General features: G+C 40.4%; 1 protein-coding gene across 1 annotated transcript in view; it reads right to left on the bottom strand.

The window, feature by feature from the left end:
* Positions 1-14,835, bottom strand: part of LOC134543235 (uncharacterized) — a 41,211-nt gene that overhangs the window by 4,306 nt on the left and 22,070 nt on the right. Inside the window, exons 13-17 of the mRNA XM_063388138.1 lie at positions 11,103-11,177; positions 3,986-4,081; positions 2,673-2,806; positions 2,416-2,574; positions 1,194-1,371 (exon numbers count right to left, since the gene is read on the bottom strand). Of these exons, the coding sequence (XP_063244208.1) occupies positions 1,194-1,371; positions 2,416-2,574; positions 2,673-2,806; positions 3,986-4,081; positions 11,103-11,177 (642 nt within the window). The remainder of the gene's footprint in view (positions 1-1,193; positions 1,372-2,415; positions 2,575-2,672; positions 2,807-3,985; positions 4,082-11,102; positions 11,178-14,835) is intronic.

Genomic DNA, 14,835 nt, shown 5'->3' on the forward strand with positions numbered 1-14,835 from the left:
GTCTACAATGGCAATGTCCCAGACTGTCCAACATAACGCTGATCAGTCTACAATGGCATTGTCCCAAACTGTGTCCAACGTAAAGCTGATCGGTCAACAATGGCAATGTCCCAAACTGTGTCCAACGTAAAGCTGATCAGTCTACAATGGCAATGTCCCAGACTGTGTCCGACGTAAAGCTGATCAGTCAACAATGGCAATGTCCCAGACTGTGTCCGACGTAACGCTGATCAGTCTACAATGGCAACGTCCAAGACTGTGTCCAACGTAAAGCTGATCAGTCTACAATGGCAATGTCCCAGACTGTGTCCGACGTAACGCTGATCAGTCTACAATGGCAACGTCCAAGACTGTGTCCAACGTAACGCTGATCGCTGATTGATCCACGTGACCCTCTGACGTCATGCGTGGTGTGGGCGATAGTCCGAATACATTGCTTAACTTGAAATTTTTTTCCCAATCTGTGTCCTTTCGTAGCATAGAACGCTCGCGGTATTTTAGTTTCCGGTTTCCGTTTGAGGGAGTCATCCCCATCTGAGGGAGTGCTCCCCATAATGGCAGACGTCTGCTTACCTCGCACCAGGCTACCCTCCAAACAATCCAACATAAACAAGTCGGTGACTTCAGTTTACTGGCTGCTGGCATGTTTCAACCCTCCCCAGACTACATATCATCTGATGAAATCGAAAAAAAAAGTATATTTCGCTCTAGAATTAAGGAGACTCGGGCATAGGACATAGCAATAGCAGACTGGGCAGTTTTCCGTGCGGTAATGTGAAGGACTCCACCTTAGGATGAGGACACGGACCGCCCACATGTTCAGACTGTCGTAGCCGCGTCTTAATAGGACGTCTGATGTAAAGACGTGCATGCACTACTTTATGCTTTGAAATGAGGACTAACCTTTTTTCGGTGTTTGTGATAAGGGACACCTATTAAACCGATCTCAAACCATCGTAAGCTTTTTCCTTTCCATCGTACACCTTGACGATAATCTCCTGTTCAATACATTTTTACTGATATGCTAAATGTATTTGTGACAATTTTTGGTATTTCTAGGCTATAGTATTTATCAAATTTATTCTGCATGTACGTAGATGTATGTGGTTAAGTGTGAGACAAGGTGGTACGCCTCTTAAAATAATGCAATAGATAAATACATGTATTCCGGGGCGCCGAGACCCAAAAGATACCTCTGATTTTAGCGTCCAGCGCCTGCTGGATGACTCTCTCGTCCACGAAGAGGTAGGGGTAGACCTCGTAGAGCGGCGGGTAGTAGAAGTCCCTGGTGTCCTCGCGGGCCTCCAGGGCCGTGGTGAGGGCGTAGTAGTAGACCCCCAGGTTGATGTGATGTCTCAGGTACACAGCGGTCTGCAACAGGCAGTTAGTTCCGCACCCACGTCACGTGAGCCGCTCTGCGCACAGACCTTAAGATCTCCGCCCGAGTCGACAGGAGCTCGCACGCACAGAAAAAAGAAATATTCTGTGCTTTTACAAAAGATTAATTTGGAAAAACAATTGCCAAGTAATAGTTGGTAATACTACAAGAAAGATATTGTAACTTTGTAAAACACACGATGGTTATTTTTACATTTATTAAATAGGGTATTCGAGATAATACTGAGTATATTATTAAAAAAAAATTGGCACAACATTTTAATTGATGTTTCATTCAAGCACAATTAATTTTTTTAAAAACCTGGGTAAGATAAAATAATATTCAACCATTTTTCGTTACACTTTTTAATGTGCGCAGTTAATTCTGGAAAGATATTAAGAGCACGGTTTACAAAAAATAACTTTAACTATTGAATGTGCTGGGTAATAATCCGGACCCGGTATTACTGCGAACACCATTTTGTAGTGTTGAAGTTGTTTTCGTATAAATGTATAAACATCAGTAATTTTACATGAACAAATACTTCCGCATGAAAATAGACCTATTTCCAGTGATTTGAAGTGCAAGAAATATTCATGCGCTGTGACAAATGTGCAATACTGGCGAAGTTACGGGAGAAATTCGCTTACAATAATTATTTGAACTATTTTTTTTATGGACAACATTCATATAGATAACTTTCGTTGGTGCCTCCATCAAAACAATTGAATGCTTAATTTAAAAACAATTCATTTGAATCTAATTTAATTTTGTCCAAGTACTTTCAGGCAAAAAATTCAAACATTCTTGCCACGAATGTTTCCTAGAGTTTACTGAGTTGGTTGGCAAGTGATACACGTTATAAATAATCTTAGTTTTGTTCTGGACTTTTTGATGAGTTATTTAAAAAAAAAGAAGAACTGTTTAAGTTGACTTGCTCTGAATGATTTTAAACGGTCTTGTCTTGGTGTTGCAGGCTACGTCGCGCGCTGGACAACGGCTGTCCCAATGGCCCGTGTCTGCCGGGCCGGACTCACCGCGTAGAAGGTGGCGAAGTCCTTGGCGTTCACCAGCAGGTCGAGCACCATCTCCAGGTCTCGGCGGCCGTGCTCCGAGTACTGGTTGTAGATCCGGTCCCTCGGGTACAGGAGGCCCGCCTTGAGGTGGGTCACGAAGTTCTTGACGTGGGCTCCATCCTGCCAGCGGGACATGGACCACGGCATGCGTCACACGCACAGCACACGCATAGCACATATCACATGGCACGGCGAGAGGTGGGACTCGAGCACAGTACCTGGTAGTTGTCGATCTGCTCCTCGAGTTTGTAGGTCCTGGAGAGATCGGCCATGTCCGGGAACACCTCCGGATCCTGAGGCCTCCAGAACAGCTGCAAGAGGTGCTTCTGGTTCTCCAGGTACTCCTTGGGAGCTGCAAGCACACGTACTCTTTGGAAGCTGCAAGCTCACACACTCTTTGGAAGCTGCAATCACACGTACTCTTTGGAAGCTGCAAGCTCACACACTCTTTGGAAGCTGCAATCACACGTACTCTTTGGAAGCTGCAAGCTCACACACTCTTTGGAAGCTGCAATCACACGTACTCTTTGGAAGTTGCAAGCACACGTACTCTTTGGAAGCTGCAAGCTCACACACTCTTTGGAAGCTGCAAGCTCACGTCAGTTCGCACCCGAGCTCCCGAACCTGGCCACAAGATATTTCCTGTTGTACTTTTACAAAAGATTCCTCTAGAAACAACAAACCCAGCGTTTATGGTATGTAACTACTTTAAATAGGGAGAAAAAAAAGTAAAATGACTAACAGTGCACCCTGGCAACTGAAAGGCGTCACTTTAAAAATGCGAGTCGTTAAAATCGTTCTACGGCAATGCTGTTTTTAAATTTGGGATGCCATTTATGGAGCCCATGTTCGGTCTACCTGAAACCAACATTTGAAGGAAACTTACAGCGATACAAACACTGGATTACACATGACATTGCCGTAGTAAACTTCAGAGCACTTAGAAGAAGATATGACCGCAATGACCGTGAATGATTTATCAAACTAGCCTAAAACAGTATTATTATTTTCTTTCTGTTTTGTGTTGTGTAGAACAGAAAAAGTCCATCTTCAAGGATACAATTTTTCTTTCCGATAAGTATTTTGTGTTTGCTGACATTACATTCCCTGTGTGTTCTGCAGCGAAACGGATTTTTTTGTTTTCCTTTAAAATACGAGTAACTCGGAACAGAGATATATTGTATTTGCGTGTGTTGGGATTGTATTCGTAAGAAGTAACGCATGGGGCCCGATACACGTTAAGAGAAACGGCGGCCAGGCTTCAGCGCATGAGTGTGGACTCTGAGGGAGTGTCCAGGCTTGAGCGCGGGATGTGGACTCTGAGGTAGTGTCCAGGCTCCAGCGCATGAGTGTGGACTCAAAGGAAGAGTCCAGGCTTCAGCGCGGGGTGTGGACTCTGAGGGAGTGTCCAGGCTTCAGCGCGGGATGTGGACTCTGAGGTAGTGTCCAGGCTTCAGCGCATGAGTGTGGACTCTGAGGAAGTGTCCAGGCTCCAGCGCGGAGGGCGAGTGTCCGGGCGGGGAGGACTCACCCTGGAAGTAGCGGTCGGCCTCCCGGGGCAGCGAGGCCGCGGTGAGCACGAGGCCCGCCAGGAGCGCTGCTGAGGTCCACATGTCTGGAGGTGTCCCTGGTGGCGGAGCGCCGCCTCTTATAGCCGCCGGACCCGCGCCCGCCCGGGTTATCTGTCTCCCCACTCCCCTCGACACCCCCCTCACACACCACCCCCTCCGCTGCTACTGGTTGCTATCGGAAGAAGGCAACACCAGCCTCCTTGCCGCGAACTCTTTCTTCGGCAACTTGCCAGAACGTCCCTAAAGGCTGGTTTCCACACGCAAGCCAACATCGGCCGATGGAAAATACATGACAGCGCAGAAGGCCCCACAGATATTCCGTGAAAGAAACTAGTCTGAAGAAAAAAAAAAAATTATCACGGCACAGACGATCATACCGGGCCGACCAAGAACAGAACTTACAGACGAAACAACAACCTCGGACATCGCAGCGGAAAAAAACAGACGGACTCCACGATGATAAAAAACAACAGATAATCTGGACAGCACAACGGAAAACACAGCGACGCACAGAGAAGGAAGCAAACAGATGTGCTGGACAACACAACGACGACGGAACAGATGAACAAACACAGCAGGCTTCCCAAGACAAGACAGTTGCTACGTTTCGGGAACTGACGTCTATTCCCGTCTTCAGGCACAAACAGCCTGACCTGATTAGTTATGCGTAGAGACCTGCAAAATTAGCGGATTCATTCGGTGATAGGCTAGAATTCAAAAACATATACCTCTTAGATAATTTTGCTATTGGCTTACTGTTCATCTGGACGAATCTCAACCAGTTATATACCCTCAACCAAAGAAGGGTCGAATCACAGACAAACCAGCTGAGACGACTTACAAGTCGGCAGCCAATGAACTTGCGTTATTTGCCCGAGTGTACAGGGGTATGTGGAGTCTATCCTGAAGGCCATCGAAACCGCGAATTTTGCAGGTCTCTAGCTTATGCCTCACCACTAAGTTCATCCAAATAACTAAGAGATTAATCATTTAATCCTCATTTCCTAACAACTTAATCTCTTCACCATTGCAATTATTCCCTTTCTATTGGTCGTACATTCAAAATATTTTAGCATAAATTACACCAAACGAAATACGAGATCCATCTACTGATTCATAGATACCTATTTCAAGAAAGTGAACGCCGCAGAATACAACGTTATATTAGCACCAATGTTCTTATTATAGTTAGGAATACGTTTCAGACTTTGAATTAAATACATAAAAAGAGAAATAAATGTACATATTTAAAGTAACGCCGAACAATATGCAGCAAAGACATGTTTGCAGGTGTTTCAGGTAGATTTTGAAGAAAGACTACCTATTGTAACCGTTATCATTAAAATCACTATCTCTTTGTTGACACTGAATATTTTTCAAATATTTTATTATGAGTACATTAACCTACTCATGCAAACTTTGCTCCCCACATAGAGGCCTCGTTGTCTTAAGTGGCTTGTTTTAATTGTTATAATATTATAATTTGTACCATAGTTTAGCCCATTTAGCAGATCATTCGCTAGAGAGCACTTTGAGATACAAACCAACTCAAACACCGAATTACTTAAACTAAACGATTTTGGATGCTTCAGATTGTCTACGAACACTCGTAACTTAATTAAAATGAGTTATACGAAGACTATAACCCTCTAGAGGTCGTGGCACATTTTAAATATTCTTAAATTTGATACAGAATATCTTGTCCCCCGTATCGTGTTGACTATTACGTTAATGCTCCATTCATGTGAACGAGATTTAAATATGTTCACTAGAGTGATTAATATAAATTATTGGGAGCGTGAAACTATTAAGTAATTATGTCTCGAGTTTATCTCGTACAATATCAGAAATGGTTCTAATCAGGATAGTTTGCTCTAAATATAAAGGGTCATGGTTTATTTATTGCGAACGAGACTTTAAATCCGCTTTCTGCATTAGCCTTTGTATTTTTATGTAAAGTTAACCTTAAGAGTTTGAGTCACGTTGATGCAGTGGTTTAGTTTTAGTTTGTCATTTTGAATTTTTTTTTTGGCTTGGATTGGAAATGTCTGCCTATGTTGTATTTCCTTCACTGATGAATTATTTTGTGGAAGGTTTAGAATAATTTTCTATGCATTCTGTTAACGTGTGCTTGGCTCTTGGAGAGCATATCTTAAATTTCAGTCGCATATAGACTTTTAGAATTGACTCACTGAGTTTTCTCCTGCTTTATGTTTTTTTTTTCTTTGAGAGTATGGTGTTTCTTATAATTGAGGCTCTGGTGTATTTTGCGATCAAATTACAGTACATAAAATTCTTTTCTCAGCGATCTTTCAACCAGGGTGTTAGAATATTTGTTATTATTGGTTTACTCGAAATGCTAACGATTATATATATTTTTTTGACACAGTGTATAGTTTTTTAAATGTGTCTGGGGGAGCATAGAGTTTTTTTAAAATTTCTATTCTGTTCAAAATTTTAGAGATAGAGAAGTTTGCCTTTTCACCTCTGCTTTTTTTTCCTAGACTGTTCGTGGGCCAGGTCTGTCATGCGAATGTGCCTGAGCTGTCCCAACACTTCTTGCAATGATTTATTCATCTTGCTAAATTTAGTATTACACGAGGCAATGCATGGATGCAGTGAATACTATGCCTACTTGTGGTCGCATGTAATTTGTCAGTTGCGGCCGTGTGTTCACGCAGACCGGTCGTGTTTGTGCGCCCGCTCCGTGTTTATGCTCGTAATAATCGTTCTATAGTTGTGTATGTAAATGTGTTATCAATATTGAGTCGTCATTCCTAGATCAACCCGAATTCCAGGGGTTTGGATTATCTTTCAGTGATGCTTCAGCTACCGATTTAATTCGTGTTGACCACACGAACATGATAAGATCTCCAACAATAAATCGGTCTTCGTTTACTTCTGGATGTCTGGATCAGCATCCACCGTCAGCAGTCCTGAAGCCAGATAATACAAAGCTTGAAGCTATGAACATGGAAGAATTATTCAAATTGATAAAGTCCGTTTGTGTTAAAGTAGATGAGCTGAGTAGTGAAATTCAAGTGCTAAAAACACTTCTTCTTGACGCACGAAATGAAACCCATGAAATCAAGCAAGAACTGATTCATCTAAGGCAAAGTCTAAATGTAAAAATATAATCAGGGTATTTCATACAATCAGGTACTATCGAATCCTGCTAGTTACAAGGCTACCGATGCGTTGGTGTCCATTGCTGGTTCCGGTGACGTCACACCTGCAGATGACCTACTTTCTACTCAGCGTTACTCGCGCGCTGTCAAGAGCTCAGCCCGCATGACGCAGCATGCTGACAGTGAAAACTTTACACTGGTGCAACTCGCGCCCAGTAAAAGAATTACTACAACTAACGAATTGAAACGTGAACCTGAAAAGAAAAAAATCTCATATGAAAGTGGGCATCAGAAACACCACATATTTGAAAACTATTTCAAAACCACCTTACCTTAAAACCAAGGCTCTTTTTGTTACTAGGTTTGATTCTCAAGTACAGGAAAAAGAAATCATTGACTATATCTCCAATGAACTAAATTTATCGCAAATCAAGGTGACTAAAATGAGAACCAAATATAATTCTTATGCATCATTCCATGTTTCAGTACTTGAAAATGACTTCAACAGGATAAACAACATTGTTTTTTTTGGCCTAGTGGCTGTATGATAAGTCCCTTTTACGGCAAACTACACCAGGAACATATTCTAAATAACGAAACAATTAACGATGAGCCGAACGTTCAGCCACAGCCCACTCCTAGCCGTGCATCAACCATAATCCCTGGTGTCCGGAGGAGCACCTTATTCTCACGTCCTAACGTCACACATTAAGGAGTTTGATATCTACTATCAGAATGTCAGAGGATTAAGGACTTAGTCTGTTGAGTTCTATGATAATATTGTTAGCTCACATTTCGATATTATTTGTCTAACTGAGACTTGGCTTAATGCAAATAGCATTACGTCACACTATTTCACAGACCAATACCATGTCTTTAGAAATGACAGAAATGCTGAAAAAACCAATAAATCAAGAGGCGGTGGTGTTTAATCTGCTGTTAAGAAGTCAAAATTTATTTCTGTTCAACAGTACGTTGTCTTTGATTTTCCTGGTGTTGAAGCAGTTTGGTTTAAAATTAAATCATCTTATAGCAAATCTTTAATTATTGGAAATATCTATTTACCTCCAGATTTAACGGCAGAGTTTTTCCGCATATATTTTGAATTTTTAGAAGATAAACTCTCCTCATTTCAAAATTATATTTTGATACTCGGTGATTTCAATGTACCGGGTATAGATTGGAATAATCTTAATCTTAACCATTTCCATCAGGCGACTACGAACATCAACACTAAGGTGAGCCATTTACTTAATCTTATATCTGTACATAGTCAAAAACAGTGCAACAATATTCAAACGCATATAAATCTTTTAGACTCGTGTTTAACCAATCTACAGCTGTGTTCAGTGACAAAGGCTTATGATGTTCTTATCAAAGAAGATATTTATCATTCTGCATTAAACATCAACATCAAGATTGAGTCCTTCAAAAACAGTTCTAACATGACATCAACTTTTAGAAACTATAAAAAAGGTGATTTTCTCGGACTTTTCAATTCCACCAAAAATCATGACTGGTCCGATTTTTATAATTCTATGGATATAAATGAACTTGTTGACCAACTAACCAATTGCGTAGTTGATAATATGAATATCTTTATTCCAATGACAAACAAAAAATCATTTAAATTTCCAATTTGGTTTACCAGTGAGTTAATTCAAGCATTAAAGTCAAATAAGCAATTCCATAAGCTTTATAAAATAAACAACAACCCTTATTACTATTAACTTTTCTATTATTATCGTAAATTAGTACAATATTTAATAAAAAGAGACAAAATTCAATGGACTCGAAATACCAATAATTATATTAAAACTAACCCTAAAATTTTTTTGGCGATATGTCAAACTAATGAAAGATAGCTTTTATGAACAGCATTCTCTAAAAATTAATGGAACTATAACGAACGATCCCGCTGAACTAGCCAATGGATACGCTAAATTTTTTTCCAGTATCTGTGACAAACAATATACATTTAGTATCTATACATGTCCCCACAATCTCAGAATGTTTAGTATTATGGGGCATAAAATCGTTGAAATCATCAAAATCTACGGGTCCTGATGGCATACCTAATTTCATTATAAAAGGCTGCTCTGACCTATTAGTCCCTCTTTTGCTACATATTTTTAATTCTAGTTTACAATCCTCTGTTTTCCCGGAGAAATGGAAAACTGCTAAGGTGATACCTATACACAAAAAAGGCTCTAAACTGAATGTTAATAATTATAGGCCTATTTCTCTACTCAATGGTTTTTCTAAAATATTTGAAAAAATAATTTTTAGGGTTTTAAATTTCCAGCTTAAGAACAGTTTATCGAGCAGTCAGCATGGTTTTAGAAAAGGTTTATCGACCACCACTAATTTGCTTACTTTTTTAAATCCTATACACAGAGAGGTTACCAACAGAGGGCAAGTGGATGCCTGTTATTTTGATTTAGCCAAGGCCTTTGACACTGTGAACCATTCTATACTTCTTAAAAAATTATTAAACTTTGGTTTAACTCAAAATTTTACAAAATGGTTTTCTAATTACTTAACTAATAGAAGTTTTTATGTTACGATTAATAACCACAATTCTTCCCTGTTCAGTATCTCTTCTGGTGTCCCTCAAGGAGGCACATTATCACCTCTTCTTTTTAATTTATATATAAACGACCTACCTCAAATTCTCAACCATTCTACAGGAGTACGTTTTGCCGATGATCTAAAAATATTTAGGAATATAGTAATACCGAATGACTGTATTTGATTACGAAATGACATTTCCCAAATAAACAATTGGTGTAAATTTTTTCTGGTTACACTAAATAAACACAAAACATTTGTTGTATCCTTTACAAGGAAATATCAACCACTAATTTTTGTTTATATTTTAGAAAACTCTGTAATCACGGAATGTTCAACAATTAAGTATCTTGGTGTTAATCTAGATTCTAAATTATTTTCCCATAATCATGTAAACTATGTATACATGTCTTCCCGCAAAACCCTTGCTATGATCAAATTTATTACTTTTTATGCTACTAATTCCGACTCAATTCTCTCCCTGTATTTTGTCTTCATAATGTCCAAATTAGAATATTGTTCAGTAATCTGGAATGACATCAAGTCGGCCGATGAAAATAAACTAAAAAGTATACAAACAAAATTAATTAATTTAATAAACTTAAAAAACCTTCCTACGCCTGCATTAACTTCTATTGGTGCACGTAGAGTATATTTAGATTCTCTGTTTGTTGAAAATTGTTTTAACGCTAAAATTAACTGTACTTAACTCCTGGAAACCACTGGGTTAAAAACACCACAATTTACTTTCTTGTTTATACCAAACATATCGTACTCTACATAACTTTAATGACATCATATACCGATTAATTTGGATTCAAAATAATAATCAATTGTCTAAACTTAAAAATTTATCCTCTTAACTTGTCCTCTAGTCACATGTGATATTTTGTATTATCCATTTTTCTGTATATTTTGTGTATAGTAAACGTATTCACTGAGGTTTTATAATTATGTAATTAAAATTTCGCTAAGTAATGTGTCATGGTTATCTTGTCCTTTTGGTAGTTATGTCATTTCTGTTTTCATGTTTCGTGTGTAGATCCTGTGCTGTCTCTATTTATTGTGATAGTGTTTGTTTGTTTTACTTGTTTTGTGTCGTGCCCACCTCTGTCGGTGGGCATGTAACAAATTTGACTAAATAAATAAATAAATTGTATGTATAGATATGTATGTATGTATGCATGTATTCAGGGTTCAGGGGAGGGCCATGCCGCTCTGGATCCACCAGTGTCCCGGACGGTAACAACACCCCTCCTCCCCCCGCCAGCACCGGGAGAGTGACGTCACACTCCGGGGGCGCTGCTCCAGGGTCGCCGATGACGCCCCCTGCCCGAGGCGCGGCTGTTGCCACCGGGGTGTCGGCGCCCCTCCCGACCTCCGCGGTCACTGACCTTCCGGCCGATGGCAGATAAGTGTTCCGTCGACCGCTGCCGTCCGCCGAGGGCGAAACCTGCGGGATCACGTCTGTCATCCTCCCGTTTCGCAGTTAGCGCTAGCGGGGCCTTTATGCAGGGGGGGGGGTGTGGCCTCCATGGGGACGCACCACAACGCCGAACGTACAGTAACGCCGAAAACCATAACTCCGAATGCTAAATTGACTACAACGCCGACAGCTAGAAAACTGCTGTGTACCACAACGCCGAATTACCACGACGCCGAAATCCATTAACGCCGAAAAATTTAATTGCAGGACTGCCACAAAGGTTAGGTTAGGTTAGGTTAGGTTAGGTTAGGCTAGCCTAGGTTAGGTTAGGTTGTGGTCTTTCGGCGTTAAGATACATTTAAGAAACACACACTAATTCATTCAGTTGTTTTTCATTTTGCTCCTGTGACCCCCCTCCCCGCAGCAACATTTTTCGGCGTTACTGTATTTCGGAGTTGTGGTACACAGCAGTTTTCTAGCTGTCGGCGTTGCGGTCAATTTGGCATTCGGCGTTATGGTATTCGGCGTTATTGTACGTTCGGCGTTGTGGTATTTCGGCGTGGTGGTAACGACCCGGCCTCCCTCGGATCTACCTCCATCAAGGCCGCAAATTCCGAACGGTACCAGAAACATCTCGTCCGAGGTCCGGACACACAGAAACCGCGCGACCTTGAGCGAACTCTGCTCCTCCAGAAGCTAAAGGCGGAGTTACACTGGCCCGACGCCTCCGACCTGCAGCCAATCGGATGGCCCGAAAAATCCTATCCATCCGTCCGTCATAAAAGTTTGGCAATCTCTAACTTTTGGACGGACGGACGGACTGCATCTATGTTTTTTTTTTTTTTTTTTTTTTTTTTTTTTTTTTTTTTTTTTTTAGTCCGCGGCAGTCAATTGTCACCAGAACACAGGCCCTGTGGTGTTTGTATCAGGTAGTTTGTGTAACAACATTGCTGTTCTTAAAACTCATGTCCATCAATTTATTCACGACTCTAATATTTTCTCGAGGAAATTCAAATACAATTGGTACTTACATAATAAACGACGTAAGTAGCAAGCAACATCTATATAAATCTGCGAGATTAAATCATGGATTGAAGTAGCTTGGCTTCTGGGTTGTAGCCGTGTTCTTGGCGAATAATACACCGACGTTTCGGTCGACATTGCAGTCGCCATCATCAGAGAGCAGGCAACCGCAATGTCGACCGAATCGTCGGTGAATTATTCACCAAGAACACGGCTACAATCCAGAAGACAAGCTACTTCAGACAATGGCCGTTAAAGCCTGCGAACATTATTAAATCACGGATTTTTGGCAGAACTTGTTTGGGGAAAAAAAAAAAATACTCTGAAGGACGGATGACGTCAAATTGCAAATCGCTCGGCTGTCGTTGACGGACGAAAGAGTGACGGACGTGTGACAGCGATGGGCTTTCGTGATTACGCCTTCAGTTGAACGAGCTGCGTGAAGGAGTTGTGTCTTACGATTTTTGGACACTGTGGTTTTGTACGATGATTAAAGTACACCAGCGCTGCATCACAGTTCCAGGAAACTTTTGCGGTAAATGTTTCGGAAAGCGCTGTTCCGATAGCCGCTTCTTGGAAGGCGAGCCCCAGCGCTACAGACCAGACAGCTCAGCGCCACAGAGGAGACTCCGGAAAGCGCCGCACCAACCACAGTGGCAACCATGACCTAGCCCGTGGGCAAACAGCGAGGTCCCTCCTCGCAGACGATACAAGCAGCGCTGTTCCACGCTTCCACGCGACATGCACATGACCTCAGGCTTAGACACATTCCATTTTGACGTGGTAACGTCATATAAAATCGATGAACGCCGGCTGCACGCACGAAAAATTGTCTCGTTCCGCCCGAGCCGAGCGTGCAAGAACCGGTAAACAACCGTGCGAGAAAATCTTCTATAATATCAAACAGGTTAAGGCGGGCTTTTTAACTGATTGTTCGAGATTATATTCAAACAAATTATTTAAATTAAAATTTGCAAAAACTGTAAATAATATCTGAAAATTAAAATGTATGCAATTTTTCATCAATGTTTTATTATGACGTTATCACGTTAAATTATCGTCCGTAAACCGACTTTACAGACAAACCCCCCTTTTACATAATTCAATGTATTTATTTGCTTTTTATAAACATTAAGAAAATTATTTCATATCACCTTTATTTTACTTTCTCTCTTCTTCAATGTGTTCAGTTTGTGCGTGTTTGTATGTAAACACGCACATGAAAAAATAAATGAATACACATATCTGAGAATGCAACCAGTTATAACTGTGCGCTCTATGTATAAAATGTGCATTTTTGTTTGACAGTCAAACTTAACGAAGCTATTATTTACTGAAAAATAAGTGGAATGTTTTTTTTTAACTCGTTATGTAATTCTCTGTTTCCGTAGAGGGTTGGAAAGGGGAGGGAGGGTAATTTCCTGTCAAAGTACTTCTCATAAAAGAATACTTAAAATTGCGAAATTTAGATATTACAGTTAAAATTAGTTAGGTTCCATGCTTCGTTGCACGCATGCAGCCTTGGTATTGATTAAATTGTGATAGCATCCTGTTTACGAAGTTTTTATTTCTATTTCTTATTTTTCATTTTTGAAATTTTTTTGACGTGACAACGTCTAATAAATCGATTAACGCCGGCTGCACGCACGAAAAAGTGTCCCATTACGCACATTGTCCCGTTACGATGTGTCCCGTTACACTAATTGTAAGCTAGCTCTACCTCTGTTCCACTTGATTGGCCTATGAATCTACTATTATATTGAATAGGTTAAGGCGGGCTTTTCAAAAGTAGCTTTTAAATTTAGTACTTTAACTAAACTATCATTTAATCAATGTTTTGTTATGACGTTGTCACGTTAAACTATCGTCCGTAAACCGACTTTACAGACAACCATTTTTCCCATGACGAACAGTGCAAAACTGTATGCAATGGCGTATGTCCAAAAATTTTATTAAATCTTCATTTACTGTTCTTGTTGCAACTGTATATTCGTTGTCAACCCACTGTCATCATCCGTGGTGTGATATTATTTTCTGACTGATTACTTCCACTGAATTCCCTGTGCGGTCTAACTTTTAACATTGACTGATTTTCGGGTCGTTTTCTGTGTGTTCGCACATTCGTCTTTTCTTTGTCCGTTATTGAGATTTCTGAATTACAAACGGTGTAACCAGCAATAGCGCATGTCCAAAATAAAAATAAATAAATACTTGATTTAATCTTTTTAATTGAAAGACTGATTCGAAAGAACGTTAATTCACAGCGCTAGCGACAAACTCCGTCAGGTCAGAGGTCGTGTTGTCGTTATAAGCAACACGTGGGCGAGACCATCGAGTCAAAACAGATAGCCGCATGCAATCACAAAAAAAAAAAGCGGATATAATTATAATTCCTAAGATATGGTACAATTAAAAATTAACTCTCTTCTTTTACAAAACAAAAAAAGAAACATCGAATTTTACGTAATAGTGTTTTGCAACCATCACGTGACGTGGACATTTCAAACCTTCATCTCAGAAAAGGCGGTTGGCTGGATTTGGATGTAATCTCTTGGAATAAATGACTAATGTAAATAATGTAATGCTGTCTTCATGCGCTTAACAGTGTAACATTTTCATTGCTCTTTGGTAACCTGTTCCTCCTAGCATTGCTGCTGAGTCT

The sequence above is a fragment of the Bacillus rossius genome (genome assembly GCF_032445375.1).
Source record: "Bacillus rossius redtenbacheri isolate Brsri chromosome 9 unlocalized genomic scaffold, Brsri_v3 Brsri_v3_scf9_2, whole genome shotgun sequence".
NCBI lineage: Eukaryota > Metazoa > Arthropoda > Insecta > Phasmatodea > Bacillidae > Bacillus > Bacillus rossius.